Source organism: Pogona vitticeps, chromosome 2 (genome assembly GCF_051106095.1).
Source record: "Pogona vitticeps strain Pit_001003342236 chromosome 2, PviZW2.1, whole genome shotgun sequence".
In the NCBI taxonomy this organism is placed as follows: Eukaryota; Metazoa; Chordata; class Lepidosauria; order Squamata; family Agamidae; genus Pogona; species Pogona vitticeps.
Window position 1 is genome coordinate 19,058,019 of NC_135784.1, and position 26,935 is coordinate 19,084,953.

General features: G+C 44.2%; 1 protein-coding gene across 1 annotated transcript in view; it reads right to left on the reverse strand.

The window, feature by feature from the left end:
- Nucleotides 1–120: 120 nt before the first annotated feature.
- The window catches only part of LOC110071009 (uncharacterized), a 38,248-nt gene continuing 11,433 nt past the window's right edge, over nucleotides 121–26,935 (reverse strand). The window contains 7 exon segments of the mRNA XM_078386815.1: nucleotides 121–1,666; nucleotides 2,553–2,679; nucleotides 4,786–14,947; nucleotides 16,005–16,131; nucleotides 19,751–19,827; nucleotides 21,967–22,084; nucleotides 22,266–22,745. Of these exon segments, the coding sequence (XP_078242941.1) occupies nucleotides 13,509–14,947; nucleotides 16,005–16,131; nucleotides 19,751–19,827; nucleotides 21,967–22,084; nucleotides 22,266–22,745 (2,241 nt within the window). The 3' untranslated portion in view covers nucleotides 121–1,666; nucleotides 2,553–2,679; nucleotides 4,786–13,508.

Genomic DNA, 26,935 nt, shown 5'->3' on the forward strand with positions numbered 1-26,935 from the left:
AGTAACTAGTTACAAGTAATTGCACTTCCTGTAACTGGGAACTTACAACTTCAGTTTTTTCTCCCCCCCCCACCCCATTCCCTACCTGAACCCTGGAAGGAAGGAAAGAGGTGGGATGAGTTGTTTGAAGAAGTAGCTTTTATTAATTGGTGGGAACACATTTGACAAAACAAATAAAACAAAAACGGAAAAAACAAGAAAACTGATTTCACCTATTTTATTTATATTATTTCTATGCTGCCTTTTGTCCCTAAGGCTATTAACAGATGAAACAAAGAATTCCTCCCTTTTAACATGAGCTTCTTGGATCAAGTCCACTTCCTCAGACAAAAGAGTGAGATGGAAGGTGACAAACCTTTCTCCGCATTTCTGCACTTTCTTTGGGAACCTGTTTGTGAATTACATCTAGCTGGAACACTGCCAGAGATAGCCAACCACATTTAGCACCCTTGGCTAAGATACTGATTAGTTCATGAAGTGGGTCACCTCCATAGTGATGTATTTTTCACACTGAGCTTTTATAAGGTTTCTCTCCTGTGTGGATTCTCTGATGGCCAGGAAGCTGTTGCTTCCGACTGAAACTCTTTCCACAGTTTGAGCATTTATACGATTTCTCTCCTCTATGGATTCTATGATGAGCAATAAGGATATCCTTCCAACCAAAGCTCTCTTCGCATTCTGAGCATTTATAGGGTTTCTCTCCTCTGTGGATTCTTTGATGGATGACTAGTTTATTACTTTGAGTAAAGCATTTCTCACACTCTGAGCATTTCTAAGGTTTCTCTCCTGTGTGGATTCTCTCATGCCTGGAAAGATTCTGCTTCAAATTCAAACTCTTTTCACATTCAGAGCATTTATAAGGTTTCTCTTCTGTGTGGGTTCTCTGATGGCTAGAAAGGTGATGCTTCCGATTGAAATTCTTTCCACAGTCTGAGCATTTGTAAGGTTTCTCTCCTCTATGGATTCTATGATGGGTAGTAAGGTTATCATTCCGACCAAACCTCTCTGTACATTCTGAGCATTTATAGGGTTTTTCTCCTGTGTAGATTCTTTGATGAGTAACGAGTTTATTTCTCCACTTGAACCTCTTTCCAGTCTGAGCATTTGTATGGTTTCTCTTCTGCATGGGTTCTCTGATGTAAAGCAAAGCTATTCCTCCATCTGACACTCTTTCCACAATCTGAGCACTTGTATGGTTTCTGTCCTATGTGGATTCTTTGATGGATGACTAGTTCATTCCTTTGAGTAAAGCATTTCTCACACTCTGAGCATTTATACGGTTTCTCTCCTGTGTGGATTCTCTCATGCCGAGCAAAGTTACTCCTATCACTGAAGCTCTTTCCACAGCCTGAGCATTCATATGGTTTATCTCCTATGTGGGTCTTTTGATGTTCAATGAATTGCAGGTGCTGCTTGAAATTCTTTCCAGATTCGGTGCACTGAAATTGTGCCTTCAGTTCACAAACTCTTGTAGCTAAACTCAGTCTTGGTCTTCTAGTTACACTTCGTTCCCCCTGGGGAAATTTAATTTTTCCCTTTCTGGTATGATACCTTTCAGTCCCTGGGCCTACATCATTAGGGGTAATATATTTCTCTCTCCATTTTTGTTTCTCTCTCATTTTTCTTCTCCTCTGTTCATTCTTCTTATCACTCTTTTTCCAATCGCCTGTAAGTATAAACAGAGACACATGATCTTAGAGGAAGATGCCCTCAATTTCGGAAAGTATCCTCCATTAGAATGAGAAAGAAAAAGAAGCCAGTGGAGTGAGCTGCCATTTTTGCCTGAGGCAGGAAGACGAGGGGAAGGCTGCTCCTACAGTAGGAATAAGTCCTTTAGGCCAAATGCCCATATTTGGACTAGCAAATCCTACATCCAGTTTAAGAAAAATAATTGTGGTTTTCTCCCACGTCATGAATATTGATATTGTATTTGTATAGACCAATGGGAATGTTGGATGGGCGAAGTCACAAGGTATAACAGACTAATGAGGAGGAATTAAAATAAACATCGATAAAGTTTTGATGGGTTTTTGAGACAGAGACTTAGAGCGTTAAGAGAATTTTGGAGTTGGGGGGGAGAATGGTGGTTGAGGGTGGATAACGAAGAATGTTTGTTTAAGTGTTAACAACATTGCTTATTCTGCCAACACGTGTATCAAGAAACTATTTCTATTTGGTTCTTTTAAAATGACATACGGTCTGGACATCTATCATTAATAATAGGTATTGTTGATGAAATCAACTGGTGGCAGCTGAGGGGCACGTAGCGTGAGCTCCTTGGTTTGGTGAAACAAATAGGGGCCGTATTGAATCATAACAATGGTATGGAATAATCCAGGAATAAACTGTGGGCACAGGATCACGCTTAGGGATTATCTAAGAGATTATCTTCTGTCTGAAAATGCTAAATAAAAAAACTCAGAAATATGTATTTTTATCCAAAGCGATAAACTTGCAATTTTGTTAGCTTCTCCCTAGAGGATTCAAGGAGGAAATAGTGTTGGGAGTGGTCAGTGGATCCTCTCATTACAATATCCTGTTTTTTCACTTACGCAGAGAGAGCACCATCCCATAATTCTCCTTCATGACCTCCCTGTGCAGAGCCTTCTGGCCTGGATCCATCAGGGCCCGCTCCTCCTCTGTGAAATGCACGGTCACCTCCTCAAAAGTCAGTAGAACCTGAGATTAGATAAAAGGAATCAGTTACTGTTCACAGATGAGTTAGCAGAAGTCCAACATAGTCAAGGGGACGATGGGCTCCACTGCAGAATCTCAATCTCCCTAAACGGCAGTCACAGGAAATTCCACATGCAGGAGCATTAAAAAAGAAACTGAAAATCACTAATAGGGAACAGCTCTGTAAAACACTGTTATTAAGTAGCAATGGGCACAAATAAAAAAAATGATGATTCCTCACAGTTTATAATTAATCAAGCTTGACGAATCACAAATTTACGATGTTTCTCCGGATGAATCGAATTATGGATTCATTTTCCCTTTAAAACACTATAAAGTGCCTCCCCATGCATGAAGAGACAACAACACTGAAGGGATTTTTCTCCCCGAACTTATATATAGGCCCTCCAGGTTTTGTGGAGTTTGGGTTTCGGAGGTCCAAATTATGTACCCACATATTGGGTCCCCCCAGGAAAGTGACAGAGCCAGCTGGCGAAGTTTTCAACCAGGCACAGATGTGGGTGGCATGGAGGGACTTTGATCTGCCACCAGGCACAGAGACAGATGGCATTGAAGTCGTTTGGTTTCCCATCAGGCACGTTTAGAATTTATGTGGCTTTGGGGGGTGTTCGAGGGGTGGGGTGACTGGCTGGTGAGTGGGTTTCTTCTTCCTCCCCCTGGATTATCGGGGTGCGACACTCAGGTAGGCAGGCAGGTTTTTTTCCTTCCCTTGGTGGCATAGTGGCAGAAACGAGCCACAACGAATCGAGACGTAGGAGAGAGAGGGAACAGAATTCAGTTTCTCTCCTGCAAACTAAAATGTAGCCAGTTTAAGAAAGCCCTCCCCAAATTCCTAATCTTTCAAATTATGAAAGAAATGTCAATATATTAGAAGCAATGCTTTACTGTCACTGTGGAAAGAAACACTTACTCACTCACTCACTCACTAAGCACGCAGCAACACAAACTTCCTGAGTCAAAACAAGGAGCAGAAGTGTGAAACAGCTGCAGGAAAATGCTCTCCGTATTGAATTAATAGACTACAATACTTGACGCCCAGAGTAGTCTATTGACTAGATGGGTGGGTGTAGGGTTCCCTTTAATATGTCAAGGGTTCATGTTTTGTTATATTAAATTGTTCAGGCATATTCAGGTTGATCAGAGGCGGAGCTGAGAAAAATGATAAGAGGCAGAGCCTGAGAGAGATGGTCAGTCAGAGGAGTTGGGAGTAGAGTGAGAGAAGGGAAAAGAAGGATAGAGTGGGCAGTTTGGGGGAAACTGAGGAGTGATTAGAGTTAGGAGTGTATTATCAAAGAGAAGGTTGTTGTTAATAATAAATTTAGCTAAAGAAGACACTCATGAATCAATTTCAATTTCTGTAATCAATAAAGAAACGTTCTATCAAAAAGACTTTGAAGTGTGGACCTGAATCTTTATCTTCCTGAAGTAATGGTGATTTAGTGATCACCTGGTTGCAGCAGTCTAAAAGAGGGGATTGTTTGCCTTCGTGTGCTCTGAGTTTTGACGGTCAAGCAAGGGGCACAAGGGTGAAAGCCACAGAGGGATAGCAATCAATCAATCAATCAATCAATCAATCAATCAATCAATCAATCAATCAGTCAGTCAGTCAATCAATCATTCAATCAATCAGAACTGACCAATTTTTTACGAGTTGGTGATTTTGAAAATCATGATTTGTTTTTTTTATTTGTTCCAATCTCTATTAGTAATTCCACACTGAGCGTACGAGTATGATCACCAAAATTATTTTGTAAAAGTGAAGGAAAGGAAGCAAGATTGTGGGCCTGGAGGAACTTCCTTGTGTGGAATAATGACAAGATTTAAGTTGATCAATTTCATTTTAAAAGAAATTAACACGATAGAAGTGCATGAAATTAGATATAGCATAATTAAACAGATGGGCAGGGTGAAATTTTTATTGTTCTCTCCCTCATACCTGAACTCAGAATTCATTCAATGATTCAAGGATGGGCAAAATAAAAAGAAGCAGGAAATAGTAACAGAAATAAAAAGAGAGAAAGAGAAAAGGAGAAAAGAAAAAACCAAGACGAAGCGGTGGGAGAAAACCCCGGCCAGCTAACGACCCACCTTCGTATCTTTGCTTCTCACCCGTTCTGTGCTTCTTGAGATCAAGGTTGAAATTTTATTTGAAACCTCTTGTCTAGCCAGTTGTATCATCATCTATTCATCAGGTTTCAACATCAGTTATTTTCATTTAATCGGTTTGTTTGCCCTAACACCCTGTCAGGAAGGGCACTAGCAGTAGTGCATATCTCTGAGTATTGAACCTAACGGTCCTCTTTAACATGGTCTTCTTCCCTTCTATGACTTTTACTTCTCCTTCCTAGGACAGATCTCTGCCATAACCTCACACTTTCCTTATTTTGCAGATGGAAACAGGTGCAAAGTTAGCAAATAGTAGAGAGGAGGTTAGGATCATCTCTCAGAGGGAGAGAGCTCAACCTCACAACCTTCCTCTCCATGTCCAAGCCAATCTTACAATCCCTATATCTCCAATCCATAGGGACTGTAAGATTATTTTGGCTCCCCCAACTCCTTCTCTTGCCTTCTGCTGCTCTTCAAATAGGAACTGAATTAACACTCATTCTACCAGTTCATAGGGAATACTTTTGCATTTATTTTGGGAACCTCCTGATGATATTACAGCTTGTCCTTCTCTACATACTCTGGAGAACTCAGCATCTAAAATATGTAATGGGTGGACGCAGTTCTGAGTTAGCAAGAAGGACCTTGTTTTCCAAAAGAAGAACCTGATTTGAGATCAATGATGGGGGTTTCGCAGAGAAAGGGCCCTAAGCGTCTTTCTGCTAGTATCCCCAGCCTCTCCCCATGGAAAGTTCAAGGCCCCTCCGCCCCCCTTCCCTTCCTTTCTCCCCTAAACATTGACCAGACCCCCCCCCTCGGAAAGAGAAGGGCGGCGGTGGCAACGGCTCCACCTCCAGAGGTGGGTGGCAACGTGAAGAGGCGAGGCTGTGTTGGCGCGGGGGAAGGAGATGAACGTTGCACTCCTTCCTCTCTGGAGCCGCTCTATGGAGCGAGACTCTCTTTCCCTGCTTTCCAAGGGACTTCTCGCCTGTGGCGAGGGTTTCACCCCCCCCCCCCTTATCCCTTTTATATTTTATCTCTCTCTCGCTTCCCGCTCTGTCGCTTCCCTCTTCCTCCTCCTCTGTCGGCAAAGCCGAGAGCCGGGGAGGGCGGTGGGAGCGCCTGGAGTGAGGCCTTCCCCCGCCCTGTGTCCCAGTCTTAAGAGTCCCCCGGCCGCTCCTTCCGCTGTCCTGCGTCTTTCCTCTGCCTGGCGTGGCTTTCTTTTCCTCCGGTCTTTCCTCAGGAGGGCCTCCGTTCCCCTCCTCCCCCCTCTCTCTATAGCTCTCAGGCCGCTCCTTCTGCCCCCCTTTTCTCTTCCTGGCCGTATCCTCAAGGAGGAGGAAAGCCTTCTCCTGAGGCTCCATTCAGCTCCCCCCCCCCCCAGGCGAGATCCTGCACGGATTTCTCCCAAAGAAGGGATGAAGTAACTACTGTAGTTATAAGTAACTGCACTTCCTGTAACTGGGAACTTCCAAGTTCAGTTTTTCTCCCCCCCCCCCCCCCGTTCCCTACCTGAACCCTGGAAGGAAGGAAAGAGGTGGCATGAGTTGTTTGAAGAAGTAGCTTTTATTAATTGGTGGGAACATATTTGACAAAACAAATAAAACAAAAACGGAAAAAACAACAAAAATTATTCCACCTATTTTATTTATATTATTTTTATGCTGCTTGTTGTCCCATAGGCTACCTAAGGCAGCTAAAGAATTCCTCCCTTTTAACATGAGCTTCTTGGATCAAGTCCACTTTCTCAGACAAAATAGTAAGACAGAAGGGCTGACAGAGGCATAAATGGCCCCATGACCAGGCAGGGATGCAGGTGGTGGGCAAAGTAGCCGTGGTCTGTTAGGCACAGAGTAAGACTGAATAATTTCAATAATCCAAACAGTCTACAAGCATACAGTAGCATTGTTGGCAGAAGTGACAAACCTTTCTCTGCATTTTTGCACAATCTTTGGGAACCTGTTTGTGAATTACATCTAGCTGGAACACTGCCAGAGATAGCCAAAAACTTCTACCATTCAAGACAAACTATAGCATGCTTTATGTCCTACACTTCAGTCTCCACCACTTCCTCACTAAAGAGGTCTGACGAACAGGAGAGAGAGAAGAGCGGCTGCCAGTTGAGGACGTCTAAAACCGAGAGGGACAAGAATGTGTTTTGGCATTTCATTTGTTTCCATTGCTGACATTTTAGACATTGAATTTTTGCAGGATTGTTGATAGACAAACTCAAGTGCTAAACACTTCCGCCCCATCGCTAGCCCAGGAGGTCTCTGGTATGGATGCAAAGCAGACAAAGCACTGTAAAGAAAAGAGAGTATAATGCACTCTAGAAGGGGGGAAATGATCATGCTAAGGCGGGTTTAATAACACAGGGCTTTTTCCCTTGGGTAGAACTTAAGTAAACAGAACATAAGCAAGCCTTTCTGAATAAGCAATTCAGGAGCAAAAGAAAACATGAAGTTCCCCCCAAGAGACAAGGTTGCTGGATGTTATGTTGTTGGGAAATGGCACGATTGAATCTGTGGGCCTTCCAATAGGGCACACAATTGATCCCCCAGGGAATCTGACATCTGGTATAGTCATCTCATGCTGCAGAATACTGCAGCCTCTTCTTCCTCACGAGCACAACGCTTGCTCTGGAGGCACAAAGCCCCAGCATAATCTCTGGTATCTTCTGGTATCTTCATTGCCTTTACTTTTGCTATTCCAGAGTGCTCAGGTGGAAGTTGACCAGGAATCATTGTGAAACCAGGGTCCAAGATTCATAAAATGCTAGGAGAGAGGGGAAACCGGAAAAGGCAGTCTGTGAAGGTGTAGAGGATAGAAGTGTGCCGTCCGCAGAAAGGAAAGTGGAAAGCAATGACGGAGAAAAGGATCAACCACGTAGCAGTGAAAGTGGAGAAGAAAAGGGAAAGGAGATGACAGCGGAAGAGGGGGAGGGGAAGGTAGAGGTATGCTTAGCTGAAGGGGAGTGGGAGGAGTCTAGGGTGACAGTTGAGGAGCAGTATAAGGACAAGGAGGGGGTGGTGTAGTTCAGTTCGGTGGTGGAGGCGTACGAGAGGAAGAAGCGAGAGGAAAGACGAAGGGCTTTTGAAAGGGTCTGCACCCAAGGGCTTATCAAGGATTTCCCAAACTTAAAAGTGGGCGGCCTTTTGCCCGATCCTCATGTGGTTAAAGGGACTTCTCCGTATGTCGCCGTGAAAGAGTGGAACGTGATCGTGGCATCGAGAGAGGAGGAATTGCGAAGAGAGCGTGAGTGGAAGACCGAGCTGTTTGATGAGGGTCCTGACGAGAGGGGGTGGATTAGACACCGATGTTGTGGGACAATCTGTGCGATCAGGAGCCTCCAACCCCCTCGTCAGGAGCCCAAGGGGCCTCATGGGGTCCAGCGCCGTTGACACCCTGGGACTTTAACCACAGTTTAAACAATGTTGATTCAGGCTTGTTGCCCAGTTTGAAACCGTTTGAATCGTTCAAGGATGTGCTGGAGGGAGTTGGAGATAATAAAGTTTCTACTGTTAAAGTTATAAAGACTCAGCCTTTAATATTTCCCGCCGAAATGGAGGGGCCGCCTGAGGGAAGGGACGAACCTTCTTACAGTGGCGCCCAACGTGGGGCGGCCCCAGTGGCGGGAAATGAAGAGATGAAGGAGTTACGTCAAACGATTCAACGGCAGGCGAAATTAATAGAAAACTTGGCAGAGCAACAAACGTTATTAACACGCCAGCTATTACAATTAAATACGGGAGAAGAGAGGAACAAAAATGAGTCAAAGGAGATGAGAAATCCGTGGGTGGCAGGACCTACGCCGATTCGCATGCAAAAAATGAGTAACACAGATGATCCAGAAGCCTATCTGCATACCTTTGAAAGAGTAGCCACCGCAGCCGGGTGGCCAAAGGAGCAGTGGACATTAATATTAATACCGTGTCTTACAGGTGTATTACAAGAGGTGGTGGACACCTTATCTACACAGGAGGCAGCTGAATATGAGACAGTAAAAGGCGCCATCCTACAAACGTTGAATTTGACTGAGGAGGCATACAGAAAGAAGTTCCGAGAACTGAAATTTAAGCCAGGCATGCATCCGCGCCCAATAAGTCAGCGTATGAAAGCCAATGTAATTAGATGGTTAAAACCTGAAGAAAAGACTAAAGATGAGATAGTGGAGACAATTGTAATGGAGCATTTAATAACTACTTTATCCACTAACATGCGGAGCTGGGTACAAAGAAACAGACCCCAACGATTAGAGGAGGCAGTTCACTTGATTGAAAATTATTGCGCGGCAGAGGAGGGACCCAAAGAGCATGCCGGGACGATTCCTGAACGAACACGCCCACAGGACAAGATGGCGACCGGAGGCAGCAGCACGCCGCGTGGTCCGTTCGCGTTTTCGGCCATAGGCAGAGGGAAGCCGCAAACAACCGAGCCAATGCGCCCAAAGCCAGTTCGCCCGATCACCTACAATAGCCGCTTGTTCGAACCGGGCACGGGGCTGAAGGAGGGCAAGGATGGCAAGCCCGTGTGTTTCGAATGTGGCCGGCCCGGCCACGTGAAAAGGCAATGTCCCGGACTGGACTGCTCTTGGGTAGGACAGAGTAACGAGCCGGTCAGAATAATGGGGTCGGAAAGGGAAGGTTGGGAAGTAATAGCGGTGGTGGACGGACACGAAAAGAAAGCGTTAATAGACACAGGGTGTAGCAAGACTTTGGTACGCAATCTAGAGGGAACCGTAATACCCGATGATTTAACTGTACGATGTATACATGGAGATTCAAAGAAATATGCAACCACATGGGTGAATGTACAGATAGGGAACGATTGTCGACGAATGAAAGTAGGGGTTGTGCCGGGTCTTTCGAGAGAAATGTTGTTGGGACGTGATTGGGAAGGGGCGAGTAACTTGCTAAAAAACAAAGAAGGATTGGTAGGGGAATGTGAAACAAGCAAAATCGAAACTGATTTCATGAAGGAGGCCTCTAGGGAACAAATGAGGCTATGGCAACAAGATGACCAAACACTGCAGAAGGTATTAGGAGAGGCCCAACCCGTGGGGTCTGTTCCAATGGGGGAGAATGGGTTTGAATTGGAAGAAGGATTGTTATACCGAGTGAATCGTGAGGGAGAAAAACAATTGGTGGTACCTACAAAATGGAGAAGGGATGTATTAACAATAGCTCATGATATACCTACCGCTGGTCATCTAGCTGCAGAAAAGATGGTAGCGCGGATAGCCAAACGGTTCTGGTGGCCAGGGATGCAGGGAGAAATACAACAATTTTGTAAAACATGTAGAGAGTGCCAGATGATGCAGACCAAACCCAGGCCAGGGGCCCCTTTGGTACCAATGCCCCTGGTAGATCATCCTTTTGATAGAATAGGTATTGATATTGTAGGGCCATTGACGAAGTCAGCTGGGGGGCATACACATATTTTAGTCTTGATTGACTATGCCACGAGGTATCCTGAAGCAGTACCTCTTAGATCGACAACAGCTAAAGTCATCGCCAGAGAATTGATGCAAATTTTTACTAGGTTGGGGTTTCCCAAAGAAATATTGACGGATCAGGGCAGCAACTTTATGAGCCTAACTTTAAAGGAGATGTGGAAATTGTTAGATGTAGACCCAGTACATACTTCAGTATATCATCCCCAAACCAATGGATTAGTGGAGCGATTTAACAAGACGCTAAAGGGGATGTTACGGAAGCTAGTGATGGAGAAACCAAGATGATGGCATCTCCTGGTGGCCCCGCTTATGTTCGCAGTGAGGGAAGTACCTCAAGCTTCTACTGGGTTTTCACCCTTTGAAATGATGTATGGATGGAACCCTCGGGGAATATTGGATTTGATTAGGGAGAAATGGGAAAGTGGGTCAGATAACTCCCAACTCACAGTGCAACATGTCCTTGAGATGAGGGAACATTTAAAGAAAGTAGCAGAAATTGCTAAGGAACATTTAGGACAATCACAGGCTGGGCAAAAAAGAAGATATGACTCTAAAATATCACCAAGAACTTTCCAAACAGGACAAAAGGTTTTGTTATTGCTACCCACGGAAAATGCCAAGCTATTTGCGCACTGGCAGGGCCCATATGAAGTAATTAGGCAAGTAGGAAAGGTAGATTATGAAATAAGGACCCCAGATAAGAAGAAGAAGAAGACCGGAGTTTACCATGTAAACTTACTAAAGGAATGGCATGAAAGAGAAGCTTTGTGGGGAGAGAGTATTGAGGAAGACTTAGGTCCAGAATCTTCCATATACAAAGGGGAACAATTAGAAATTCCATTAGGAGAAGGATTAGACGTCCAACAAGTGGAACAAATAAGAAAGATGGAAAGGGAATTTAAAGATGTGTTCTCGCCAAAGCCGGGCACCACGGGAATGGTGTAACACTGTATTAATACAAGGGACGGAGTAGTGGTACGTAGTGGGAGTAGGAGTTGGCCTTTCCACTTGAAAGAAGTAATCAATAAAGAAGTGGAAGAGATGCTGCATTTGGGAGTAATTGAACCTTCGCGGAGCTCATGGAGGAGTTACCCGGTGGTAGTTCCTAAACCAGATGGAAAGGTCAGATTATGTATAGATTTCAGGAAAGTTAACGAGGTATCGAAATTCGACGCATATCCAATGCCGCACATTGAAGATTTGTTAGAAAGGCTAGGGGGCGCTGATTACCTGAGTTCGTTGGACCTTACTAAAGGTTACTGGCAAATTCCGGTGAGGGATGAAGACAAGGAAAAAACGGCCTTCGTCACACCCAAGGGGCTGTATCAATTCAAAAAAATGCCGTTCGGACTGCATGGAGCAGGAGCCACTTTCCAGCGTTTGATGGATAAGATACTTGAGCCAGTTAACACTTTCGCAGGAGCATATATTGATGACATCTTGATTTTTAGTAAAAGTTGGGAAGAACACGTGTCACACATAAGACAGGTTTTGGGGGAACTTAGAAAAGCTGGATTGACAGTTAATCCATCCAAATGTAAAGTGGCCAGAGAGAAGGTGAAATTTTTGGGGCATGTAGTGAGTAAAGGGGAGATACAGCCCTCAGAAGAAAAGGTAGACAAATTATCTGACTGGCATGTTCCTAAAACAAAAAGGGAAGTGCAGCAATTTTTAGGATTGGCGGGGTATTATAGGCAGTTTGTACCTAACTTTGCAGAAGTCGCAGCTCCACTAACTGATCTTACGAAGAAAAAACTAAACAAATACGTCAAATGGGGGAGGAAGGAGCAAGAGGCGTTCGATAAGCTAAAGGCCATCCTCAACGACCTTCCTAAAAGATATGCGCCCGATTTTTCTATTCCATTCATAGTGCAGACGGATGCGTCGGATAGGGGGATTGGAGCAGTCTTGGCACAAGAGAGGCAAGGGGTGGAGTATCCCGTCATGTACCTAAGCAAGAAACTGAGTCCCAGAGAGCAAAAATATGCTACCATTGAAAAGGAGGCATTGGCAGCAAAGTGGGCCATTTTATCATTAAAATATTACTTGTTAGGGGCGCCCTTTACTTTGGTGACTGATCATGCGCCACTTCAATGGTTAAACAGAATGAAAGATGCAAATCCTAGGTTAACACGTTGGTATCTAAGTCTGCAACCATTTGCGTTTCATGTGAGATATAAAAAGGGAATGAATCACGCTAATGCTGATTATTTTTCGCGACAGGGAGAAGGGAAAGAGCGCGGTGATGAAGAGCGGACGGCCCACTCCTCTGGGGGGGCGTGTGAAGGTGTAGAGGATAGAAGTGTGCCGTCCGCAGAAAGGAAAGTGGAAAGCAATGACGGAGAAAAGGATCAACCACGTAGCAGTGAAAGTGGAGAAGAAAAGGGAAAGGAGATGACAGCGGAAGAGGGGGAGGGGAAGGTAGAGGTATGCTTAGCTGAAGGGGAGTGGGAGGAGTCTAGGGTGACAGTTGAGGAGCAGTATAAGGACAAGGAGGGGGTGGTGTAGTTCAGTTCGGTGGTGGAGGCGTACGAGAGGAAGAAGCGAGAGGAAAGACGAAGGGTTTTTGAAAGGGTCCGCACCCAAGGGCTTATCAAGGATTTCCCAAACTTAAAAGTGGGCGGCCTTTTGCCCGATCCTCATGTGGTTAAAGGGACTTCTCTGTATGTCGCCGTGAAAGAGTGGAACGTGATCGTGGCATCGAGAGAGGAGGAATTGCGAAGAGAGTGTGAGTGGAAGACCGAGCTGTTTGATGAGGGTCCTGACGAGAGGGGGTGGATTAGACACCGATGTTGTGGGACAATCTGTGCCATCAGGAGCCTCCCACCCCCTCATCAGGAGCCCAAGGGGCCTCATGGGGTCCAGCGCCGTTGACACCCTGGGACTTTAACCACAGTTTAAACAATGTTGATTCGGGCTTGTTGCCCAGTTTGAAACCGTTTGAATCGTTCAAGGATGTGCTGGAGGGAGTTGGAGAGAATAAAGTTTCTACTGTTAAAGTTATAAAGACTCAGCCTTTAATATTTCCCGCCGAAATGGAGGGGCCGCCTGAGGGAAGGGACGAACCTTCTTACACAGTCAAGCTCTAGAAAAGCATTGGTCAAAGTTTGGGGGTGAAATCCAAGCCCTTATCCCTACTACGGACTGGATACAAATGAAAATTGCTGAAAATCACCTTTGTTTTTCAATAAACATCCGTGTTTGGCCTTGGAGGTGTTTTACAGTAGGGGACGGCTAGAACATTTCCCCCTTAAGCCGATGAGCAGAAAAACTCACATTCAGAGCATTTATAAGGTTTCTCTCCTGTATGGATTCTCTCACGCCTGGAAAGATTCTGCTTCAAATTCAAACTCTTTTCACATTCAGAGCATTTATAAGGTTTCTCTTCTGTGTGGGTTCTCTGATGGCTAGAAAGCCGATGCTTCCGAATGAAACTCTTTCCACAGTCTGACTATTTATACGGTTTCTCTCCTATATGGATTCTATGATGGGTAGTAAGGGTATCCTTCCGACCAAAGCTCTCTCCACATTCTGAGCATTTATAGGGTTTTTCTCCTGTGTGAATTCCTTGATGAGTAACAAGTTTACTTCTCGACTTTAAGCCCTTACCACAGTCTGAGCACTTGTATGGTTTTTCTCCTGTGTGGGTTCTTTGATGGATGACTAGTTCAATCTTTTGAGTAAAGCATTTCTCACACTCTGAGCATTTATAAGGTTTCTCTCCTGTGTGGGTTCTCTCATGCCTAGAAAGATGATGCTCCTGATTGAAACTCTTTCCACAGTCTGAGCATTTATACGGTTTCTCTCCTGTATGGATTCTCTCATGCCTAGAAAGATGATGCTCCTGATTGAAACTCTTTCCACAGTCTGAGCATTTATACGGTTTCTCTCCTGTATGGATTCTCTCATGCCTAGAAAGATGATACTTCTGATTGAAACGCTTTCCACAGTCTGAGCATTCATATGGTTTCTCTCCTCTGTGGATTCTTTGATGGATGACTAGTTTATTACTTTGAGTAAAGCATTTCTCACACTCTGAGCATTTATAAGGTTTCTCTCCTGCGTGGATTCTCTGATGCCTAGAAAGCTGATGGTTCCGATTGAAACTCTTTCCACAGTCTGAGTATGTATAAGGTTTCTCTCCTGTGTAGGTTCTCAGATGCCTAGAAAGATGATACTTCTGATTGAAACTCTTTCCGTAGTCTGAGCATTTATAAGGTTTCTCTCCTGTATGGGTACTCTGGTGCCTAGAAAGATGATGCTTCTGATTGAAACTTTTTCCAGAGTCTGAGCATTTATACGGTTTCTCTCCTGTGTGGATTCTCTCATGCCTAGAAAGATGATGCTTTCGACTGAAACGCTTTCCACAGCCTGAACATTCATATGGTTTCTTTCCCATGTGGGTCTTTTGATGTTCAATGAATTGCAGCTGCTGCTTGAAATTCTTTCCAGATTCGGTGCACTGAAATTGTGCCTTCTGTTCACAAACTCTTGTAGCTAAGCTCAGCCTTGGTCTTCTAGGTACACTTTGTTCTTCATGGGGAAATTTAATTTTTCCCTTTCTGGTGTGACACCTTTCAGTCCCTGGACCTATGTCATGAGGGATAAAACATTTCTTTCTCCATTTTTGTTTCTCTCTCATTTTCCTTCTCCTCTGTTCATTCTTCTTATCACTCTCTTTCCGATTGCCTGTAAGTATAAACAGAGACACATGATCTTAGAGGAAGATGCCCTCAATTTCGGAAAGTATCCTCCATTAGAATGAGAAAGAAAAAGAAGCCAGTGGAGGGAGCTGCCATTTTGGCCTGAGGCAGGAAGTAGAGGGGAAGGCTTCTCCTCCAGTGGGAATAAGTCCTTTAGGTCAAACACCCCTATTTGGACTAGCAAATCCTACATCCAGTTTAAGAAAAATAATTGTGGTGTTCGCCCAGATCATGAATATTGCTATTGTATTTGCATAGACCAATGGGAGTGCTGGAGGGGAGCAGTCACAAGGTATAAGAGACTCACGAGGAGTAGTAGTTTAGATAGACATGGATAAGGTTTAGATGGGTTTTTGAGACAGAGAATTAGAGCGTTAGAGAGTTGAGAGAATTTTGGAGTTTGGGTGGGAGAATGGTGGTTGAGGGTGGATAAAGAAGACTGTTTGTTTAAGAGTTAACAATATTGCTTATTCTGTCAGCACCTGTATCAATAAACTATTTCTATTTGGTTCTTTTAAAATGACATAGGGTCTGGACATCTATTTATATTTATTTTATTTATTTATTTGATTTTTACCCCGCCCCTCTAGAACATGTCTACTCAGGGCAGCTTACAAAATAAAACAAAACAGTATAAAAATATATAAAATCATAAATATATAAAATCATCTATCATTAATAACAGGTATTGTTGATGAAATCAACTGGTGGCAGCTGAGGGGCACGTAACATGAGCTCCTTGGTTTGGTGAAACAAACAGGGGCCGTATGGAATCATGATAATAAGCCATGGAAATTAGTTTGGGAATGGTATGGAATAATCCAGGAGAGATAAACTGTGGGCACAGGATCACGCTTAGGGATTATCTAAGAGATTATCTTCTGTCTGAAAATACTAAATAAAAAAACCTCAGAAATATGTATTTTTATCCAAAGCGATAAACTTGCAATTTTGTTGGCTTCTCCCTAGAGGATTCAAGGAGCAAATAGCGTTGGGAGTGGTCAGTGGATCCTTTCATTACAATATCCTGTATTTTCACTTACGCAGAGAGAGCACCATCCTATAATTCTCCTCCATGACCTCCCCGTGCAGAGCCTTCTGGCCTGGATCCATCAGGGCCTGCTCCTCCTCTGTGAAATGCACGGCCACCTCCTCAAAAGTCACTAGAACCTAAAATTAGAAAAAAAGAATCAGTTACTGTTCACAGATGAGTTAGCAGAAGTCCAACATAGTCAAGGGGACGATGGGCTCCACTGCAGAATCTCAAGCTCCCACAATGGCAGTCACAGGAAATTCCACATGCAGGAGCATTAAAAAAGAAACTGAAAATCAGTAACAGGGGAAGAGTTGTGTAAAACACTGTTATTGAGTAACAATGGGCACAAATTGACAAAATAGTGATTCGTCACAGTTCATAATTAATCAAGGTTGACGAATCATAAATTTACGATGTTTCTCCTGATGAATTGATTTATGGATTCATCTGTCCTTTAAAACACTATAAAGTGCCTCCCCATGCATGAAGAGACAACACTGAAGGGATTTTTCTCCCCCGGCTCTTCTATATTGGCCCTCAAAGTTTGGTGGAGTTTGGGTTTCAGAGGTCCAAGGTTATGTACCCACATATTGGGTCCCCCCAGGAAAGTGACAGAGGCAGCTGGCGTAGTTTTGAACCAGGCACCGATTTTTGACGAGTTGGTGATTTTGAAGAAAATCATGATTTGTTTTTTTATTTGTTCCAATCTCTATTAGTAATTCCACACTGAGCGTACCAGTAACTTCCTGAAGTAATGGTGATTTAGTGATGACCTGGTGGCAGCAGTGTAAAAGAGGAGATTCGTTTGCCTTCATGTGCTCTGAGTTTTGACGGTCAAGCAAGGGGCGCGAGGATGAAAGCCACAGCGGGATATAAATTGAATGAATGAATGAATGAATAAATAAATAAATAAATATGAAGTGACCAATTTTTGGAACGTTGGGTGCAGCACTACTCTGAGCTATATTTTAGAGAGAATGTAGTAAAGGAAGACACATGAAATAACATTGAGTGCCTGCCTGTCTTGGAAGAGCTGGACAGTGAACCAACTTTAGCAGAAATAAAAGCGGCCTTGGATTCCCTTGCCTCTGGCAAGGCACCTGGAAAGGACCCCTGTAGAAGTTTTGAAGTGCTGTAAAGAGATCATCACCACTGAGCTGTATGAAGTCTTTTGTCTTTGCTGGAGAGAAGGTGGAGTACCAAAGGACATGAAGGATGCAAATATCATCACATTGTATAAGAACAAAGGCGACAGGGGCGACTGCAATAACTACTGTGGTAGCTCTCTTCTCAGCGTTGTAGGGAAGCTGCTGGCCCGTGTTGTGCTGAAGAGACTCCAGGTGCTTGCAGACAGAGTCTATCCAGAATCACAGTGTGGTTTTCGAGCTAATAGATCCACCACCGACATGGTATTTTCCCTCAGACAGTTGCAGGAGAAATGCAGGGAACGACAGCCACTCTTTGTGGCCTTCATAGATCTCACAAAGGCCTTTGACTTGGTTAGCAGGGACGGACGTTTCAAAATACTTCCCAAGATTGGATGTCCACCTCAACTCCTTACTATCAACAGGTCCTTTCATGAGGAAATGAAGGGCATTGTAGTTTTTGATGGCTCAACATCAGATCCCTTTGTCATCCGAAGTGGAGTAAAACAAGGCTGTGTCCTTGCGCCGACCCTGTTTGGGATCTTTTTTGCTGTCATGCTGAAGCAGGCCTTTGGAACTGCAACAGAAGGTGTCTATCTCCGGATGAGATCAGAGGGAAAGCTCTTTAATCTCACTAGATTGAGAGCGAAGACCAAAGTCCAACTGAAATGCATGCGGGACTTCCTCTTTGCCGATGATGCAGCCATTGTTGCCCACTCTGCTGAAGACCTCCAACAACTCATAAATCGTTTTAGCAAGGCCTGCCAAGACTTTGGACTATCAGCCTGAAGAAAACACAAGTCATGAGCCAGGGCGTGGACTCACCTCCCTCTATTACTATCTCCATGCAAGAACTGGAGGTTGTTCATGAATTTGTGTATCTTGGCTCAACAATCTCTGACACTCTCTCCCTAGATATCGAGCTGGATAAACGCATTGGGAAAGCAGCTACCATGTTCTCTAGACTCACAAAGAGAGTATGGCTTAATAAGAAGTTGACGGCATACACCAAAATCAAGGTCTATAGAGCCTGTGTCCTGAGCACACTCCTATACTGCAGCGAGTCCTGGACCCTTTGTGCATGGCAGGAGAGGAAGCTGAACACCTTCCATATGCGTTGCCTTGGACGCATTTTTGGTATCACCTGGCAGGACAAAGTTCTAAACAGAGTAGTCCTAGAATGAGCTGGAATTTTCAGCATGTATTCATTATTGAAACAGCGCCGTCTACGTTGGCTTGGGCATGTCTTGAGAATGGCTGATGGTCGGATTCCAAAAGATCTCCTGTATGAATTAGTGCAGGGAAGCCGCCCCCGAGGGAGACCACAGCTGCGATACAAGGATATCTGCAAGCGGGATCTGAAGGCCTTAGGAATAGACTTCAACAGATGGGAAACCTTGACGTCTGAGTGTTCAGCCTGGAGGCAGGCGGTGCATCATGGCCTCTCCCAATTTGAAGAGACACTTGTACAGCAGGCGAGGCAAAGAGGCAGTCCCGAAACAAGCAAAACCAGGGAGCTGGACAGGGGACAGATTGTATTTGTCTTCAATGTGGAAGAGATTGTCACCCTCGAATTGGCCTTTTCAACCACACAAGAAACTGTTCCAAGACCTCCATACAGAGCACGTTACCATAGTCTCTCGAGACTGAAGGATGCCTACACATGACCAATTTTTGACCAGTTTGTGATTTTGAAGAAAATCATGATTCGTCTTTTTATTTGTTCCAATCTCTATTAGTAATTCCACACTGAGCGTATGAGTATCATCACCAAAATTATTTTGTAAAAGTGAAGGAAAGGAAGCAAGATTGTGGGCCTGGATGAACTTCCTTGTGTGGAATGATGACAATATTTAAGTTGATCGATTTCTTTTAAAAAGAAATTAACATTATAGAAGTGCATGAAATTAGGTATAGCGTAATAAAACAGATGGGCAGGGTGAGATTTTTATTGTTCTCTCCCTCATACCTAAACTCAGAACTCATTCAATGATGCTGAAGGATGGACAAGCAAAATCACTTTTTTTCTATAACCTCAGGATGGGCAAAAAAAGAAGAAGCAGGGATATTCCCATGGACAAGCCCGCTCCTTTAAGCTCCATCATAATCCTGTGTTGTTTTCCGAGAACACCTTATTCCCTGAAGCAGTAACAGAGGAAGTGATTGGAAGGAGGGCCATCCCATGGGCTCGCCTGAAACACGACATCCTCATTTCCTCCCACTTCAGAAAGTATTTCTAGTTCTGAGAAAAGAACAATGTGATTTGAGAGAACCAGTGGTGTGTTTGCTTCTTCCCTTCTCCCTCCTGATTCCTTTTCCTTTCGTTCTGCATCTCTGAGATGGACAGCCTGAGAGGTGATTCCCCGACTCAGGTTGCTCCAGTCCCGCTCCTGCAGCTAATATGAGCTCCCCAAAGATATCTGTTGAGACTCTGTGGGAAGCAGGAATCTGGACGACATGAGCCTCGATCTGAACAAGCCGGAACTCTTTCAGACCCAGGAGACCAAGAGAACCTTCCCACCCTCTTGGAGGTCTCTCAAGGTCAAGGGGGTTGGACTCAAATGGCCCAACTCCATTATTCTATGACTCTATGGTTATCTTTTCCTACCGGATCTGGCTTCAGGGCGGTCATTTCGCTTCCATCAGGGGAAGGTCTTGAAGAAAGACTTGGGATCCTTTCATCACCTGTGAGGGAAGCCAAGGAAATACTTTACGACTGATAGCAATGATAACATGCTCTGAAATCTTCCAGTGCTCTCTGAGTATAAAATAGACACAGAAGTGATTTAACTGTGTCTTCTTCTGGCCACATCCTGGGACTCTGCAGCTTGCCCAAGGCTACACAGGCGGGATCGTTGTCTGGCACACCAAGTGGGGAATCAAAATCCTAAATTCTGGGTCCACAGATACCTAGCACTTGGCAAATCTGTTTCTGGATCAAAACACCAGTCAGCAGGGATACTTATGATTTAAATAAATCATATAATAACAGACAGAGGTTACAGAAAGGAAACCATCAGTTGTGCACATATTAATCACACTGAAGTGGGCAGAAGGTTTTTCCATGCTTTTCGCAGAGAAACAGGGCTAGACCTAATGTAGGGATGAGAACTTTGCACGGTTGTCTCCTGGGAGAGACAAAGCTCGCCGCCACAGGTGGCCAGTCCGAATGGAACCCTTCCCGCAAACCGGGAGTCCACTTACCACTTGGGGCACAACGAATATACTTCGTGCTGTGCCAGTCTCAAAAGTAGCTTCCTCGCCTCCCTGCATCGTTGACCAATCAGCAGATGAGCAGGGAGGCTTGTCATCCCGCCTCCTCGCAAGATTGGTCAGCACTGCAGGGAGGCGGGGAAGCCCCAGCCAGGCGATTTCCGCAATTGGTGTGGTGTGTGCAGTAACAGCTGCACATGCTAGGCTGGTCAGGTTCTGGGGGGGGGGGGAAGGTCCAATTGGACAGGCCGCCTGTGATGGCGAGCTTCATATTCGTCTCCTCCAGGAGACAACTGCAAAATGCCCATCCTTAATCCAATGGCCTTCTGGCCTAGCCAGGGAACAATATTTTGAATGAACATTGGACCAACTCCCTATGAGGCTACCAGAGGTCTTCAAGGAAAAGCTGCTCTCCTTCTCAGATGACCTGAGAGAGTTTGGCAAGGTTTAATATTCCAGAGGCTATTTTCCAGGCTCCTGTACTTTCTGAGGAACACATCAGGCCTTCAGAGTCACCAGCAATTTCCACTTCTGCTTTTCAAAAGGGAAACAAAAAATGGATGATTTTGCTACCAACCAAGAACTTTTAAGAAAAGAAAAGTCATCTCCATATTGTCGAACTCTCCACTATACAGTGGTGCCTCACACAATGATGTTAATTGGTTCCAAAAAAATGAACGTTGTGTGAAACATCGTTCTGTGAAACACCATTTCCCATAGGAATGCATTGAAAACCGGTTAATCCATTCCAATTGGAACGGATTGCCGTCTTTAAGTGAAAAAACCCATAGGAAACATCGCTGAGTGAAACAATGTTTCCTCCATTGGAATGTATTGAAGCCGACTCAATACATTTCAATGGCTTTGTGAAGTCCTTTTTCGCTCCTGTAAAAGTGCCTTACAATGTTTGGAACAGGTTTTAAATGCTTGAATTTTCTCTCATTGGAATGCATTGGACGGTAAGCCGGCTTCAGTGCTTTTGAAGTCCTTTCCGATGTCCCTTTTCGCTCATTTTTAAGTGTCTTACAATGTTTGGAACAGGTTTTAAATGCTTACAATCGTTAGCCCACCTCCTGAACCCTATGCAAACTTAATTTGGTGTTGTTCTGAGTCATCCTTAATTTTTGGTGATTTTTTGTTTTCCCTATTTAAATGCATTGAACTGTCCATTCAATTGATTTAAATGGGGAAAACAAAAAAATCACCAAAAATTAATGAAGACTCAGAACAAAACCAAATTAAGTTTGCACATGTTTCACAAGGTGCACTATGGAATCCAAGCATTTAAAACAGGTTTTAAACATTTTAGGAAACTTTTATATGAGCAAAAAGGGACATCGTTAAGTGAAATTCCCCCATAGAGAACATCGTTAAACGATGGGGGAAATTCCTCAGAAAAACCCATTGCTGTGTGAATTCATCGTTGTATGAAGCAATCGTTGTGCGAGGCACCACTGTACTTCAAAACGTTCGCCGGGATACCTGTAGAAGTCTTAATGGTTGAAAAACGTAGAGGAAAAGCAGCTGCTTCCAGTGGCTCCTTTAAGGAGGCCAAGAATTTCAGGCAGGTTGAACACAAGTTTTAAAAAAGTGGCCATCCGGAAGAGAGACCTTGCTGGTCTTTACCCAGGGCAGTGGCTCTTTCATCACCCTTCAATGACACTTCCTTCTTTTGAGCTTCCTCTGTCTCAGAAAATCCACTGGCTGCCTTGCCTGACACTGTCTTCATCTGAAAGCAGAAAGAGCAATTTGAATAGCTAAAAATTCTAAACTTTTATCATCAGCACCTCACCCTGTCTGAAGTGATTGGAAATTCTACCAGGGCAGCTGGTGGGGGTATTTTGGGGCATCCCACACATTTACTGCCCCCCGGAATTATCGGTGTGAAAGGCAGTGAAACAGTCTCTCACCTGCTCTGCTTCCTGATTCTTCTCCTCCTCTGCCTGGCTCAGGAGGAAACCCTCGGCCAGGGCCACTGGCTGGGAAGTGGACTCTGCCCCACACTCTCGGACCCAGCTCTCCATCTCTGGGGGAAGGACAGCCAGGAACTGCTCCAGGATCACCAGGTCCACGATCTGAATCTTTGTATGCCTTTCAGGTTTGAGCCACTGATGACAAAGCACGTGGAGTCGGCTGCAAACATCCCGGGGCCCTTTGCCATCCTGGTAGGAAAACTTCCTGAAGAGCAGGCGGGGCACATCTGAACAATCCGTGCCTCTGCTCAGATCATTTTGCATTGTTATCTCCCGGATGGCCCCACTGCTCCCAGGCTGATTTGGAAGAAGACATCCTGTTTCTGCTTCAACACGAGTGGATTCAGGCTCTTCCATTTTTTTAATCTCAAGTTTTCCACTCTCTTTTCTCCTGCCAGTTTGTTTCTTGATAGGAAATCAGCAGGAAGGATTGTAACTGGCGAAGAACCACATCTATGACAGCTACAAGATTCTGCCTATAAGAAAAACAAGAATATTCAAGGAGGAAGGACACTAGCAGTTGTGCATATCTCTGTGTATTGAATCTAATAATGTCATCTTTAATATGATCTTCTTCCCTTCCATGACTTTTACTTCTCCTTCCTAGGACAGATCTCTGCGTGTATCTGACTCTTCCTTATTTTACAGATGGAAACAGATGCAAAGTTAGCAATTAGTAGAGAGAAGGGTAGAATAATCTATCAGAGGGAGAGAGCTCAGCCTCACAACCTTCCTCTCCATATCTAAACCGATTTTACAATCACTATACCTCCAATCCAGACATAGGGATGGTAAGATTATTTTGGCTCCACCAACTCCTTCTCTTGTCTTCTGCTGCTCTTCAAATACAAAATGAATTAACACTCATTCTACCAGTTCATAAGGAATACTCTTGGATTTATTTTGGGAACCTCCTGGTGATATTACAGTTTGGCCTTCTCTACTTACTATGGAGAGAACTTAGCATCTAAAATATGTAAGGGGTGGTGGCAGTTGTGAGTTAACTAGAAGGATCTTCTTTTCCAAAAGGAGAACCTGATTTGAGGCCCCTTCCAACTTCATAATTTTATTAATTTTTTGTGTTTCTTTTTTTCAGAAAGCTCTAACAGTGACTCTTGTTGAAATATAGTAACCAGAAATCTTCTGAGGTTTCCCTTCTGAGATTTCCAGTATTATTGTTCCCAGTAAATGTCTAGAGAACAAGATGAAGACTGAAGACATGACTTAATAATCTTAGAACTGCATAACCGTTAGGTACGTTATGGATGATCGAACCCAGCCCTTGTTAAGGAGACCCAGTAGGGAATCAAACTCCTATCCTTCGGACCTTCAGGCAAAGACCCAAATCCCTGAGCAATCCAGCACTTCAATATCCCCCCGCCCTCTTGCCTGATTTTCTCCCCGGAAGGAGACATGCAAGTCCTTCCAAAGGGTCTGTTCCATTTTCTGCCTTTCTGAGGACTCTAGCAGAGATATTTGTTATCTCTGCCATGAATATACTTATTAGGGGTTGACAATGGCCAGTCACTCTTTGGGACATATCACAGAACTGGGAGACAAAAAAAAAAACCCACCCAGTAGGATGGCTATAAGTCGATGACACTTGACGGCATAAATATACCAAGTTTATTTGAATGCTGGAACTTTTCTTATCACCGACTTGATTGTCATGGCTTCCCTCCCGACCCCCCTCTTAGTGCAAAGGCGTGAAAAAGGAAGGATGAATGAATGAATGGAGATCCCTGATGGAGGTTTTAGAGAGAAGGACTCTAAGCGTCTTTCTCCTAGGATTCCTCTTTCCATGGAAAGTTCGAGGCCCCTCCGCCCCCCTTCCCTTCCTTTCTCCCCCTAAACACTGACCAGACCCCCCCTCGGAACGCGAAGAGGCGAGGCTGTGTTGGCGCGCGGAAGGAGATGAGCGTTGCGCTCCTTCCTCTCTGGAGCCGCTCTAGGGAGCGAGACTCTCTCTTTCCCTGCTTTCCAAGGGACTTCTCACCTGTGGCGAGGGTTTCCCCCCTCTTTATCCCTTTTATACTTTATCTCTCTCTTTCTTCCCGCTCCCTCTTCCTCCTCCTCCTTCGAGAAAGCCGAGAGCCGGTGGGAGCGGCTGGAGTGAGGCCTTCCCCCGCCGTGTCCCACTTTTAAGAGTCCCCTGGCCACTCCTTCCGCTGTCCTGCGACTTTCCTCTGCCTGTCGCGCCTTTTCTCCTCCGCTCTTTCCTTGGGAGTGCCTTCTTTTTCCCTCCTCCCTTCTCTCTCTCTCTCTCGGGCCGTTCTTTCTGCCCCGTCCTCTCCCCTTGGCCGTTTCCTCCCGGACAAGCCTTCTCCTGAGGCTCCATTCAGCTCCTCCCCCCCCAGGCGACATCCTGCACGGATTTCTCCCAAAGGGATGAAGTAACTAGTTACAAGTAACTGCACTTCCTGTAACTGGGAACTTCCTCGTTCTGGCCTCTTGCTTTTCTACTCCCTATTCTACTCCCTACCTGAACTGGAGGGAGAGATGAAGTAACTAGTTACAAGTAACTGCACTTCCTGTAACTGGGAAATTCCAAATTCAGTTTTTCTTCCCTGCCCCACCCCTTCCCTACCTGAACCCTGGGAGGAAGGAAAGAGGCGGGATGAGTTGTGTGAAGAAGTAGCTTTTATTAGTTGGTTGGAACCTGTTACCTTTGAAATTAAAGTTCGGTATCTCCGGCAACGGGCAAAACGCACAGCTGATACTAAAGCCAATCTTTATTAGAAAGTACAGCCGGACTCTTCGTCTTAAAAGCAGAGAACAGCCTTGATTAGGAATTGCATAGGTATTTTATAGGGTTTTACACAAAGAGCAATAAAGCAAAACATTCCCTTATTGGTTCCCTGAATCCCAAGTTTGGATCCTACTTCTAATTGGACTAAAAATGCCAATTAACTCCAACCATTAGTTATATGTAAATATCCGTTGTGACCCCATGTTCCCTTGACCTAAAGTCAGAATGTACCCAGGGTGTGCAAAAATGTTGCCTGAATGTCTGAAGAGATATTTTCCCTTTCCCTCTTATCTCATTAAGATGTTGATTTCTCTTATTGCTAGTCTGGCAAGGATCAAGGGAATTGTGGTATGCAGGAATGCAGGAAGATGTTCTAACACTACAAGGGCATTATAACAGGAAATGTAATCTTATAGCATGGAAAGTTACATGAGTTTGTTAGAGTTCTGTTACAAAGGTTACAAGGTATTTTGATTACAGACTACATAGCCCATACAGTGCTTAAGACTCATTACAGAAAAATCTATCATAGAAAATATACATCAAGCATTAATTATGAATAAGAATGAAGCATAAAAGAATAAAGCATAATATTGCTTGTTAAAATAAGGTTTCATCCTGGCCCCCTAACAAACCAATGGAACATATTTGACAAAACAAATAAAACGAAAAACGGAAAAAAAAACCACAAGAGAAATTATTTCACCTATTTTATTTATATTATTTCTATGCTGTCTGTTGTCCCATAGGGGACCTAAGGCAGCTATTAATAGATGAAAGAAGTTCTCCCTTTTAACATGAGCTTCTTGGATCAAGTCCACTTCCTCAGACAAAAAAGTGAGACAGAAGGGCTGACAGAGGCATAAATGGCCGCATGACCAGGCAGTGTCGGGAAATGGTTCTGCAGCAGGCAGAAAAGAGGGCTTAATACTGTATGTAGTTTTGTTTAGAATTTTCCATATATCTATGTGTCATGTGGGCCTGTCCTGGAGGCAACAGGAAGAAGTATTTCCTCATTTCCTCTATTATTGTATGGTGTGATGTAGGTTAGTAGGCGTGTATATATATATATATATATATGCCTAGAAGCTGTATAAGCTGTGTAACAGGCTGTAATAAATAAATAAATAATCTGAGGCAAGTAGGTGTTTTATGAAGGCAATAAATCGCTCTGACAGGTGGCTGAGACCAGAACTGATAAGAAAGCAGCAGCAAACAAAGGAATGCTGGAGAGAAGCTGAGAGAGACAGACAAAGAGACAGTCTTTTCCCCGGCCATGCTGGAAAGAATTAACAAAGAACTTAAGCAAAAGTTTTTCTTGCATCCATGAGTGATTATTTTACAGCACCCACGCATTCTTCGAGCTGGTACGCAACAAGGCAGGGATACAGGTGGTGGGCAAAGTGGCTTTGGTCTGTTAGTCACAGAGTAAGACTGAATAATTTCAATAATCCAAACAGTCTACAAGCATACAGTAGCATTGTTGGCAGAAGTGACAAACCTTTCTCTACATATTTGCACTTTCTTTGGGAACCTCTTTGTGAATTACATCTGGCTGGAACACTGCCAGAGATAGCCAAAAACTTCTGCCATTCAGGACAAAGTATGACAAGCTTTATCTCCTACACTTCAGTCTCCACCACTTCTCCACTAAAGAGATCCGAGGAACAGGAGAGGGAGAAGAGTGGCTGCCAGTTAAGGACATCTAAAACCCAGAGAGACAAGAATGTGATTTGGCATCTCATTGTTTCCATTGCTGACATTTTAGGCATTTAACTTTTGCAGGACTGTTGATAGACAAACTCAAGTGCTGAACACTTCCGCCTCATCTCTAGCCCAGAGGTCTCTGGTATGTATG